The following is a 12,500-nucleotide window of genomic DNA, read 5'->3' on the forward strand; positions in this document are numbered from 1 at the left end:
ATATTTCATCAATACTAGAAACTCGTTGTATAATACGTCTCATGGCACAGCTCAAACGTCCAGCGGCCAAAAGCAGGAAACTGTGATTTTACAAAACGTTTAACGGATAATTAAATGTTCGCTAAATCGGGGTTAGGTATGTGATCATTTCCCCCGTTCGGACACTTTGAAGTAGTGTATATCAAAATGACCACTTTGGTTCTCTGATAATATATATTATTCGTAATTTTTTAAAGAAAAATGATTGTGGAATAGAGACAAATAGATCGATGATGCGTTATAGACTCATGAAAATAAATGCAAACATAAGAACATAACGAAAGGAGCTTGAAAAAACGTGAAGCTAAAATTAATAGAACTCGTGGAAAAAAAATGAACGGACAAATAAATAAAAACCATAACAGAAAATAAAAAAAAATTTGAAGAGAAAATGAAATGAAAAGGACAACTTAATCGATATTAAATCCATGGAAAGTCAAAATAAAGGAACATGAAGCACCGAATGAAAATGAATGATCGAAACGTAGACGCAAAATAAAGGAAACACGAAAACCAATAAAAAGTTATATTGAGTTAAAATAATGAACTTTGAGCTGAGACACATAGCAAGGAAACATTCATTGCACAAACAACGAACCTTGGAAAGGCGATATAAGTCAACATGATGAAACAAAAAGGATGATCATGATAAACAGGGTATAACACCAAAACATGAAACGAATGAGAGGAACAAAATAAAAGAACACGAAGCCCGCCATGTTGTACTAACTTTCTCTGAACCGGCCAAATCGACCAGGTACAGTTTTCCCAGCAGTTTCTTCTGATTTTCGATGTTCTCCTGTTTCACCTGGATCAAGAACACGCTGTGGGAGCGAGAGCTATGCTCGTTCATGTCTGGAAGAGAACAAGGAGAAGAATAATTAGGAAATTACGATGTGAGAGATGGTAACGAGGCGAGTACGGATTGGCAGAGCATTTAAGCTCTCCATGATATATCTGATGCTCCCTTGAAAATTGTTGAGTGGTATCTACTGTTTTAAAGTAAAACAATAATACATTATTCTGTATTCAGATTCTTCCCTAAGGTCTACACGGGAACTAGCTTACATATGAATATATATATATATATATATATATATATAATAATATATATATATATATATATTTACTTATATATATATGTTTAAAATTTGGTAAGCAAAAATCTAACCCAAATGACAAAAGGAATTCCTCTCGTTTAGATAATATGTATTTCGAAAAATTGTTATAAAAACTGTTTTAATTTTTCGAAATACATTGTCTAAACGAGAATTCCTTCTTCCATTTCGGTTAGATTTTGCTTACAATATATATATTATATATATATATATATATATATATATATATATATACACATACATATATATTTATATACACACAGATATATATAATAGATTAATCAAAATAGTAGGAGAAATGTATGTAAAGTTAATGCTTTGTAAATGAGTATGGGACAGTACGAGGCTAATTCATAAGATACCAACCACAGTAAGTTAATCAATAATTATCTAATTATGCAATCAGAACTTCATACATGCACAAAATCCTGCTCTAACAATATTAAATACTTATGAATATGACACATCTTAAAAATGTTGAGCATGAATTAGGGTTATTCCAAAGTTACAAAGATAAGTAAAAAATCTATCACGAATCAGCAAAGTTAAGAAACGTTGGTCTGGTTGCTATAACACGTCTTCCTTTCTTTCCCCCATTTCTTATTTACTTCGACCCGGCCTTGGAAAAAGCTTTATGCAGCCTGTCACATGGGTCGCTGCGTGTGTATGCGTGTGTACATGGTGCATACATTGATTGTAACCAAAATTTACTGAGGAAAAAGTCTCTGCAATATTTCTATTTGTCCGACGTATTTTTCAATTCTTTCGGCCAAAAATTTCTGCAATAAATCCAGAACGAATGCGACCCCAAAAGGATGGTAACTGTTAAAGGTGATGTGAAAGTTGCACGATTCTGTGACTTGAAATGAATAATTCAATTTGCGAAAAAAAAACCTTACAGGTTTTTGAGTGCATCAGTGCCATGTCGGCGAGCAAAGATGAAATTCTATAAAAATGCAAAAGGTAGCTCATGTACCTGTAAAGAAATATAGTTATCAATAAATAAAACAAATATGGAAATGTTACTGATTCGGGATTAATTTAAACCACTGAACGTTGCAAGAATAAATGGAATCAAACAGAAACCAAAAATTCATAGAGTATTAGAAAGAATATTTGTGAAGCAGAGACTGAAAATTGTCGAGCTATTTTATTCTGAAATCAAACTCTGAACAATCTGACTGAAGATCATCAGAGGAAATTTAATCTGTAAGGAAAAATGGAAAAATCTTAAGGGAAAATATTGCAAAATTGTGGAATACGCTACGGAACTGGAACTCACGATCAGGTTAAAACATTTGTCGAAATTAATCGCTGCTCCAGGAAACAGCATTATTTCAAAGTACTTTAAGCTTTTATACTAAAATGTTTATCACGTTGAAAATGAAAAATACTGTTGGAACAATTTCCCGAATTAAAACTGGAAATTCTTTTATAAATTTCCGTTTCAAAGGTGAAGTCGGTAGTGGATAAAATTTCTTACACTGGAAAATATTTTGTAATGGAATAAATATATATATATATATATATATATATATATTTATATATTATAGTATTATATATATTTATCTATATATTACATAATATATATATATCTCTATATATATATATATGTATATATATATTCATATATATATATATATATATATATATATATATTCTATTTTATATATACACATATATATATATATACTATATATATATATATATATATATATATATATATATACCTATATATTAGTGAATAAAATGTGACGTGGAAGCTGTTTAATGGAAACTATCTCGTCAAACACTTGCCCTATCTGACTTCTGAGATTTTATTTTTGTAGATAATTAGTTGAAATGGCTGCCTGGAATTTCAGTTCCAAGGTCCAGAAACACCCATACCAACACGCCCATTTACACACACACACATACACACACACACACACACACACACACACACACACACACAAACAAAAAGAATGGAATCCTACACTATTTCATGGAGAACTTCTCAAAATATGTTGAACGTATAAGAGTTTTACTTTTTTAATATCGTTGCGTGTCATGTGGAAAAACTTAATTTCTCAGCGTAAAATTAGATTAAGAAAAAATGACATCTCTCTGACTTTAAGCTTAGAATTTCCACGAAAGAGATGATGGATATTAGATCAGGCCTGACTTTCCAAACGGGATTTTCAGAGAAAAGGCGACATTTTATAGCCTCTATTGCCGAGCGAATGATCAAGTCAGCGCATGCGCCCGAACGCCTGAAAAATATCCACCAGTAATCCTTCTCTGGCAGCCTTCCTTCTCTTCGCTTCGGTTTTGGCTGAATATTCAGGCAGTGGAACAATGAATTTCCAGCTTTGTTTCTTTTAGGAAACTTGATTTGTTCATATTCTTGATAAATAATAATAATATAATAATAATAATAATAATAATAATATAATAATAATAATAATAATAATAATAATAATAATAAAATTTTATTGATGTTTAATTGCTCCTACAATGCCATTTCTTTCTAATCGTCTGATGTTGTCCTTTTTTTCTTTTTTTTGGAAAGCTGACGATAAGAAATGTCCTAGTTTTGAAAAATGAATAAAAAGAGTCTCTCTCTCTCTCTCTCTCTCTCTCTCGCTCTCTCCGTCCGTCTCGTCTCTCTCTCTCCTCTCTATCTCTCTCTCTCTTCTCTCTCTCTGATATAGTATATATATATATATATATATATATATATTATATTATATATCTCTCTCTATATATATATATAGATATATTATATATATATATATATATATATATACATACATACATACATATATATATATATATGTATATATACATACATATATATATATATATATATATATATATATATATATATATATATTTCTTTTTAAATAACTGTCTACTTCCAGCAAAGACGAGCAGCACTTAAGTACTAGAAGAAACATAGCCTGAATCTTATTAGCTGCTAAGTCGCACTTCCGCTGAATTTGACGGAGACACAGCTAAATTGGACACTTCATTAATTGCCTTGTAATGGATCTTATTTAATTACGTCAGCGGAAAAGTGCGTTTTATGAGAAAACCTATAATTAAACTTCCCAGATGGATCTTGGCACTAAATATAAGCTATACAACATTTTATAACTAGTACCTTCTCATATTATTATTATTATTATTATTATTATTATTATTATTATTATTATTATTATTATTATTATTATTATTATTATTATTATTATTATTATTGATTATTATTATTTTATTATTATTATTATTTATAAAAAAGTGAAAAAAAATCATGTGAAAAAAAAACAACAACAACAACAACAAAAACTCGCGATTCATTTTTCCACTGGTTGAATATTCAGCCAAACACAAAGGGAAGAGAAGGACTCCCAGAGAAGGATTACTGATGGATATTTTTCAGGCGTTCAGGCGCATGCGCTGACTTGATCATTCGCTCGGCGACAGAGGCTGTAAATTGTTACTCTTTTACAGAAAACCCCGTTTGGAAAGTCAGGCCTGATCTAATATCCATTATCTCTTTCGTGGAAATTCTAAGCTTAAGGTTAGTGAGATGTAATTTTTCTAAATCAAGTTTTACGCCTAATAATTAAGTTTTTTCGTTATGACACGATAAAAATATCAAAAAGTAAGTAAAACTCTTATACCTTTAACATATTTTGATAAGTTTTCCATTCTCTCTTCGAGTGTGTGTGTGGTTTTTTTTTTTTCTTTGCCTGGAAACTGAAATTCCAGGCAGCCTTGAGGCAGCTTACTTGGATCTGGAGCATAAGTTGCTACCTGTAACCTACTTAATTATTTTCTTCCTTTTACTACCTTCACTAGACACTAATGTTGACTTCTGCATTCACACTCGATGATCTGCCTTGTACTAATTTGTTTATAATTATTTATTTCTTTGCTTATTTTTGGCCATCATACAATTGACGCTATAGTTAGAGCCATTAGCGTTACTGTTGCTCTTCCCTAATTCTTCCGAACTGTTTTAATTTCTATTTCCTTGTTTGTCTTCATAGTGCTTTAATTCGTCCCTCTGACTTGTATTTTTATTCGTACCCCTTCCGTCCTCTTGTTCTTTCTTTCTTCGTTTGTACTCAGTTATCTAATTTCCATTTCCCTTCTTTGGCAATCGTCTTTCACTTCTATTCACCGAGCCCAAATCTTACCAATTTTTCCATTGGTCTTTCATTGCTCCTCCCACCCGCCAAACCCCCACTCCACCTTTTTTTGCCACATTTAACTCCTATTATTTCTAAAATGTCTCCCCCACCACCAACCTTCTCCCCCGACTTCTCTTTCCCTCTAAAAAAAATCTTAATCCTATAATTTCTTTAATCGATCTTTCCTCCATTTGAATACAGTTTTCTTTGTTACGTCGTTCCCAGCCTACGTACTTCTGTGTCTGTCTGTCAGTCTTTGCCCGTCTCTTCTGTCCCTCCCGATCCAATTTTGTCCCCGCGTTCATCATTTCCTGTCACAGTCTCTGGTACTTGTGAAAAGCCACCCCCGGCCGACTTCTAAACGTCTTCAGAATGTAAATTCTTTTATTAACTTCGAAAAATTCCTCGGGGCTCAAGTGTGGTTCGAGGACTTTCGTTCTTGGGCAGTTTTTCGGCGTCTTATTGAAAAAATTCAAATTTAGGAACGCCGTCCCCAGAATGCACAGTTTTCTTACAGGTAGCATATCATATTTAATGCAGATAGATGAAAATACATTAGCATAAATACATTATAATGAATGTAAGCAAGCATACTTATATATTTTCATACATACATTATATTGTTGAATGTACCAAATAATCAAAGCTACACTATAAAGTATCGGTAAGTAAAGGCTTCTTCATACACACCAACCTTCACGCACAACTGCACCTTCTCGCTCAAGGAAACAACTAGGCGAATAAAATAATGATAAGAAATAAATAAATACGGAGAAAGCCAAAACCGCACGTGGGTGCCAAGGGCCCGTTCCAAATCTTTCATCTCGTTTTGCGGAGGAAAGAGAGAGAGAGAGAGAGAGAGAAAGAGAAAGAGAGGTGGGGACGAAGGCGGGCTCAAGGGCTCCTTTGTAAGTTCCTGAAGTATTTTTGGTCCACGCCCCCTCCGAGGGGTTCCTTGAAGGAGCACTTATTCCGTTATAGAAGCACCCTGATGGGGGGGGGGGGGGGGGGGGGGGGGGGGCAGCGTTAAGGAGGCTACGAGGCGAGGTCGTATGGAGCTCTCATTTCTACGTCATTAAAGTTACTGTTTGGAGGTCGGTGTGACATAGACGATACTCATGTCAGCAGTGGATTTAATGTACAGTAAACACATCATTTTAAGATTCGGTAATCGTTCAACAATTTTGAGTCTCGAATTTCTATTAGAATTAAAACCAATACACTAACATATATATAAATAAAGGTTTTTTTGCCACGAAGGAAAAAAATGAAAAAACGAGTTGGCCGAGTACTTTCGGTCCTATTCGGACCCTTTACTGAGGCATACTGATTTTACAAAGAACACCATAGTCAAAACAAGGCTTAATATACAAACTGACACTACCATATTAGCCATAAGGGTGATTTTCACTCTACAGAGAGGAGGAGGAGTCATAGGCTAGCCACACCTTGAAGGATACCCGCGGTAAACAAGTGATTCTTCCAGAGAAACAGTACATTTTGAAAACAACACGGGAGCATATACAATTTAATATCATGAATTTTTACAAAAATTTTCCCAACAAAAATTATTATTAATGAAAAGACGAAAGAAAATATAAATATATATATATATATATATCGAGCAAGAGAAAGAGGTAGAGAGAATATCGAACCAGAGAGAGAGAGAGAGAGAGAGAGAGAGAGAGAGAGAGAGAGAGAGAGAGAGAGAGACGAGAGAGAGAGAGGAATTAATAACTATATACATGTGGGACTAATTTATTAGTTGTTCATTTATTTTGAGGTGCTTCATAAACATCTTACAAATATATGGGTCCTAATGGTACATTCCCAGACTAAGATTTAGGCTGTTTTTATTAGTGATTTGTATAATTGCCGATTCCAGTAAATTTCTTGAAACATAATCATTAGATCTAGCAATTACCGAGGTATCACCCCAATTAATACAATGAGATTTTTCACTCAGATGGATAAACAGTGCATTTGAAGTCTGGGCTGTTCTAACTGAATACATATGCTGCCTAACCCGAACACATAAATTTTTACTAGACTGACCAACGTAAAACGATGGGCAATCCTTACAAGGAATTTTGTAAATGATGTTGTTATTTGTTACGGGACTATTCTTAATTAGCATATCTTTAATGGTATTGTTATAAGAGAACACTACATTAACATTAAACGATTTAAATATTGATTTTATGGTTTCAAATCCACGAAAATAAGGTAAGCTAAGTACATTTTTAGGGATTTCTTTTTCTTTTTATTAATAGCACATTATAAAACTTTTTATGAGCTTTTTGATAACATAAATCAATTAAATGAGGTGGGTAGCAGAGATCGTTTCCTATCTTTTTTATGTATTCTATTTCTTGGTCCAGGTATTGTGGACTCGTGATACGCAAAGCGCGTAAGAACATAGAAGAAAAAATTGAAATTTTAATATTAAGATGGTGGCCAGAATAAAAATGTACATATGTTAAATTATTTGTGGGTTTTCTATAAATACTGAATTTGCATTGGAAAGATTCTCTATGTATTAATACATCATGTGTTCGGGTTAGGCAGCATATGTATTCAGTTAGAACAGCCCAGACTTCAAATGCACTGTTTATCCATCTGAGTGAAAAATCTCATTGTATTAATTGGGGTGATACTTCGGTAATTGCTAGATCTAATGATTATGTTTCAAGAAATTTACTGGAATCGGCAATTATACAAATCACTAATAAAAACAACCTAAATCTTAGTCTGGGAATGTACCATTTGGACCCATATATTTGTAAGATGTTTATGAAGGACCTCAAAATAAATGAACAACTAATAAATTAGTCCCACATGTATATAGTTATTAATTCTCTCTCTCTCTCTCTCTCTCTCTCTCTCTCTCTCTCTCTCTCTCTCTCTCTGGTCTTTTCTCTCTCTCTCTCTCTCTCTCTCTCTCTGGTTCGATATTCTCTCTCTTTCTCTTGCTCGATATATATATATATATATATTTATATTTTCTTTCGTCTTTTCATTAATAATAATTTTTGTTGGGAAAATTTTTGTAAAAATTCATGATATTAAATTGTATATGCTCCCGTGTTGTTTTCAAAATGTACTGTTTCTCTGGAAGAATCACTTGTTTACCGCAGGTATCCTTCAAGGTGTGGCTAGCCTATGACTCCTCCTCCTCTCTGTAGAGTGAAAATCGCCCTTATGGCTAATATGGTAGTGTCAGTTTTTGTATATTAAACCTTCTTTTGACTATGAGGTGTTCTTTGTAAAATCAGTATGCCTCAGTAAAGGGTCCGAATAGGACCGAAAGTACTCGGCCAACTCGTTTTTTAATTTTTTCCTTCGTGGCAAAAAACCTTATTTATACATAGCATCACGTTTTATATACTTCGTGATCAAGTTATTTAACATATATATATATATATATATATATATATATATATATAATATATATATATATATAACGTATATATATATATATATATGTATATATATATATATAATATATATATATATATATATATATATATATATATATACTATATATATATATATATATAAATATACGTATATATATATATATATATATATATATATATATATATATATATATATATATATATATATGTATACATATATATATATATATATATATATATATAATATATATATATATATATATATATATATATATATATATATATATATATATATATTGAGGGAGACGGGGGGAGGGGAAAGGATAAGGATAACAAGCTCACCCTAGTAAGTTTTGCGGCAAACTATAAACTTGCCACCTTCAAAAACCATCGCTTCCATAAGAAAATACGTAGAGTGGAAATATATTTATGAACAGTTTATTCTTCTCATCTCATTATTGAACTTCAAAAAAAATATATATATATATAAAAATCCAGCAATGGCTTCCTTCCCCTATTGTATGCTACCCTGTTACCATTAATATTTGATCACTCAGTATTCCATATTCTCTATCGAATTAGGCGTACAGAACGAAAGTATCAATTCAAAAGCATTTTAGAGAAAAATTAATTGCAAGAGCGGGCGCCGTGATATCGACCTTGAATGTAACAAAGGTTCATTCAAAGGTGAAATGTACAAAGGTTACAGCGGAGGTCAAGCATGTCAAAATAAAAAAATACTTAAAAAAAAAAGAATGAACATTATTTTTCTAAAACTCCGCAATATTCAAGGTTAAAAAGTCACAAGTAAATGTTGACGCTTTCCATGAATGTCAGAGGTGGGACTATGGGGCCTAGGTGGCTCAGAGGACTTCCCACACAATCACACAAAAACGATATAGGATTAAGTAAAACATAATTTTCACTGCACATGTTATAGTCGTGGATAATACATGTATTCTCCTATTCAAAAACTTAGTTTAGATGAAGTCAGGTTTTAAGACAGGCCTTTTGGGGTCCACTGTCCTTTTTCCTTTTAAAGAATCTGAAAATGACTTAACTACAGAACTAGTATCCATTATGGGAGGTTTTATACCTGAATTAGGTCAGCTTAGATCATTTGCTTTGGGTGACCTGCCTCTAAGTCCTCGAAGCAGTCTTGTGACTTGGATTTTTTATTTTTGCTTTCGTTACTTTTCTTCTTTGCATTGCCTCTCATGTATCTAGATTCTAGATTGTGTGTATGTTACTGTCTCTACTTTGTATATCATTATTATTATTATTATTATTATTATTATTTTTTTTTTTTTTTTGTGCTCTATCACAGTCCTCCAATTCGACTGGGTGGTATTTATAGTGTGGGGTTCCGGGTTGCATCCTGCCTCCTTAGGAGTCCATCACTTTTCTTACTATGTGTGCCGTTTCTAGGATCACACTCTTCTGCTTGAGTCCTGGAGCTACTTCAGCCTCTAGTTTTTCCAGATTCCTTTTCAGGGATCTTGGGATCGTGCCTAGTGCTCCTATGATTATGGGTACGATTTCCACTGGCATATCCCATATCCTTCTTATTTCTATTTTCAGATCTTGATACCTTATCCATTTTTTTCCCCTCTCTTTCTCTTCAACTCTGGTGTCCCATGGTATTGCGACATCAATGAGTGATACTTTCTTCTTGACTTTGTCAATCAACGTCACGTCTGGTCTGTTTGCACGTATCACCCTATCCGTTCTGATACCATAGTCCCGAGGATCTTTGCCTGATCGTTTTCTATCACTCCTTCAGGTTGGTGCTCGTACCACTTATTACTGCAAGGTAGCTGATGTTTCTTGCACAGGCTCCAGTGGAGGGCTTTTTCTTTTGCCACTGAATCATGCCTCTTTTTGTACTGGTTCTGTGCAAGTGCCGGGCATTCATTGCTATGTAGGTTTATGGTTTCATTTTTTGTATTGCACTTCCTACATATGGGAGAGATTGTTATTTCCGTCTATCATACTTTGAACATATCTGGTTCTTAGGGCCTGATCTTGTGCCGCTGTTATCATTCCTTCAGTTTCCTTCTTTAGCTCTCCCCTCTGTAGCCATTGCCAATTGTCATCGCTGGCTAGTTCTTTAGTCTGTCTCATGTATTGTCCGTGCATTGGTTTGTTGTGCCAGTCCTCTGTTCTTTCTGTCTTTCTCCTGTCTCTGATATTTCTGGGTCTTCGTCTACTTTATTAGTCCTTCTTCCCATGCACTCTTTAGCCACTCATCTTCACTGGTTTTCAGATATTGCCCCAGTGCTCTGTTTTCGATGTTGACGCAGTCCTCTATACTTAGTAGTCCTCTCCCTCCTTCCTTTCGTGTTATGTATAGTCTGTCCGTATTTGCTCTTGGGTGTAGTGCTTTGTGTATTGTCATTTGTTTCCTGGTTTTCTGATCTATGCTGCGGAGTTCTGCCTTCGTCCATTCCACTATTCCTGCGCTGTATCTGATTACTGGCACTGCCCATGTGTTTATGGCTTTTATCATATTTCCGGCGTTGAGTTTTGACTTGAGTATCGCCTTGAGTCTGCATATATTCTTTCCTGATCGTGTCCTTCATCTCTTGGTGTTTTATATCTCCTCCTTCCATTATTCCCAGGTATTTGTATCCTGTCTCATCTATGTGTTTGATGTTGCTCCATCTGGTAGCTTTAAATATCCCTTCATTCTCGTTACTTTGCCTTTTTGTATGTTGACTAAGGCGCATTTTTCTATTCCAAACTCCATCCTGATGTCCCCAGATACAATCCTTACAGTCTGGATTAGGGTATCTATTTCCTTGATGCTCTTACCATACAGCTTGATGTCGTCCATGAACATCAGATGGTTGATTTTGTTGCCTCTTTTCTTGAGTTGGTACCCGGCATCCATCTTCTGTAGTACTTTTGTCATGGGAATCATGGCTACTACGATTTATTATTATAAAATCGAAACGAACGAGTTAAGTTGTACCTTTATCCCTACCTGACTTATTCACCGACTTATTCATTTACGAAGTCAAGTGAAATACAAACTTGTGATATGTCTATCAAAATAGCTCAAACATACATTTGTTTATACATAATTCAAGTGTACAGATTTTCGTCCAAATTCACTCGGATCTAATTTGTGAATTAGGCTTCATTAGCATAAATCAGTTAGATTAAACATCAACCCCATATCCACTTTAGAAAATAAAAATACATACATATATACATATGTATACATATGTATGATAATAGTATACACACACACACACACACGTGTATATATATATACATATATATATATATAGATATATATATATATATATATATATATATATATATATATATATATATATATATATATATATATTTATTTATATATATTCGCACACACCAGCAACTGTATGCATAGTTATAGCCACTAAGATCTCTTAATTTATATCCCTCTTATTTTGGACACGCTTTCCACTGTAGGCCCTGGAATCCTAAAGTCTCTGCGTGTAGAAAAACTTCCCAAGTGGGATTCGAACCCGCCCTGGCTGGAAGTCTGAGGACATTGATGAGCCTATGACGTCACCAAGAAGGTATCATTTATTAAACCCAAACAAAGGAGGCTCTATACTATATTTCCTCACTTACTCTCAATATACACGGGAACATAAACATTTGAACATGCTTACTTCTCTAAAATACACTTACTGGTGACAGCGACGTGTCTGTTAGACTTCCCAAGCTCGATGACTTCGAAGACCTCTTCC

General features: G+C 33.7%; 1 protein-coding gene across 4 annotated transcripts in view; it reads right to left on the reverse strand.

Annotated features, from left to right (window-relative positions):
* Nucleotides 1-12,500, reverse strand: part of LOC135201852 (kinesin heavy chain-like) — a 481,090-nt gene that overhangs the window by 50,221 nt on the left and 418,369 nt on the right. For all 4 annotated transcript variants that reach the window (XM_064231140.1, XM_064231141.1, XM_064231142.1 and 1 more), the window contains exons 5-6: nucleotides 12,442-12,500; nucleotides 770-894 (exon numbers count right to left, since the gene is read on the reverse strand). The exon at nucleotides 12,442-12,500 is cut by the window's right edge and continues 85 nt beyond it. In XM_064231140.1, the coding sequence (XP_064087210.1) occupies nucleotides 770-894; nucleotides 12,442-12,500 (184 nt within the window). The remainder of the gene's footprint in view (nucleotides 1-769; nucleotides 895-12,441) is intronic.

The sequence above is a fragment of the Macrobrachium nipponense genome, chromosome 28 (genome assembly GCF_015104395.2).
Source record: "Macrobrachium nipponense isolate FS-2020 chromosome 28, ASM1510439v2, whole genome shotgun sequence".
In the NCBI taxonomy this organism is placed as follows: domain Eukaryota; kingdom Metazoa; phylum Arthropoda; class Malacostraca; order Decapoda; family Palaemonidae; genus Macrobrachium; species Macrobrachium nipponense.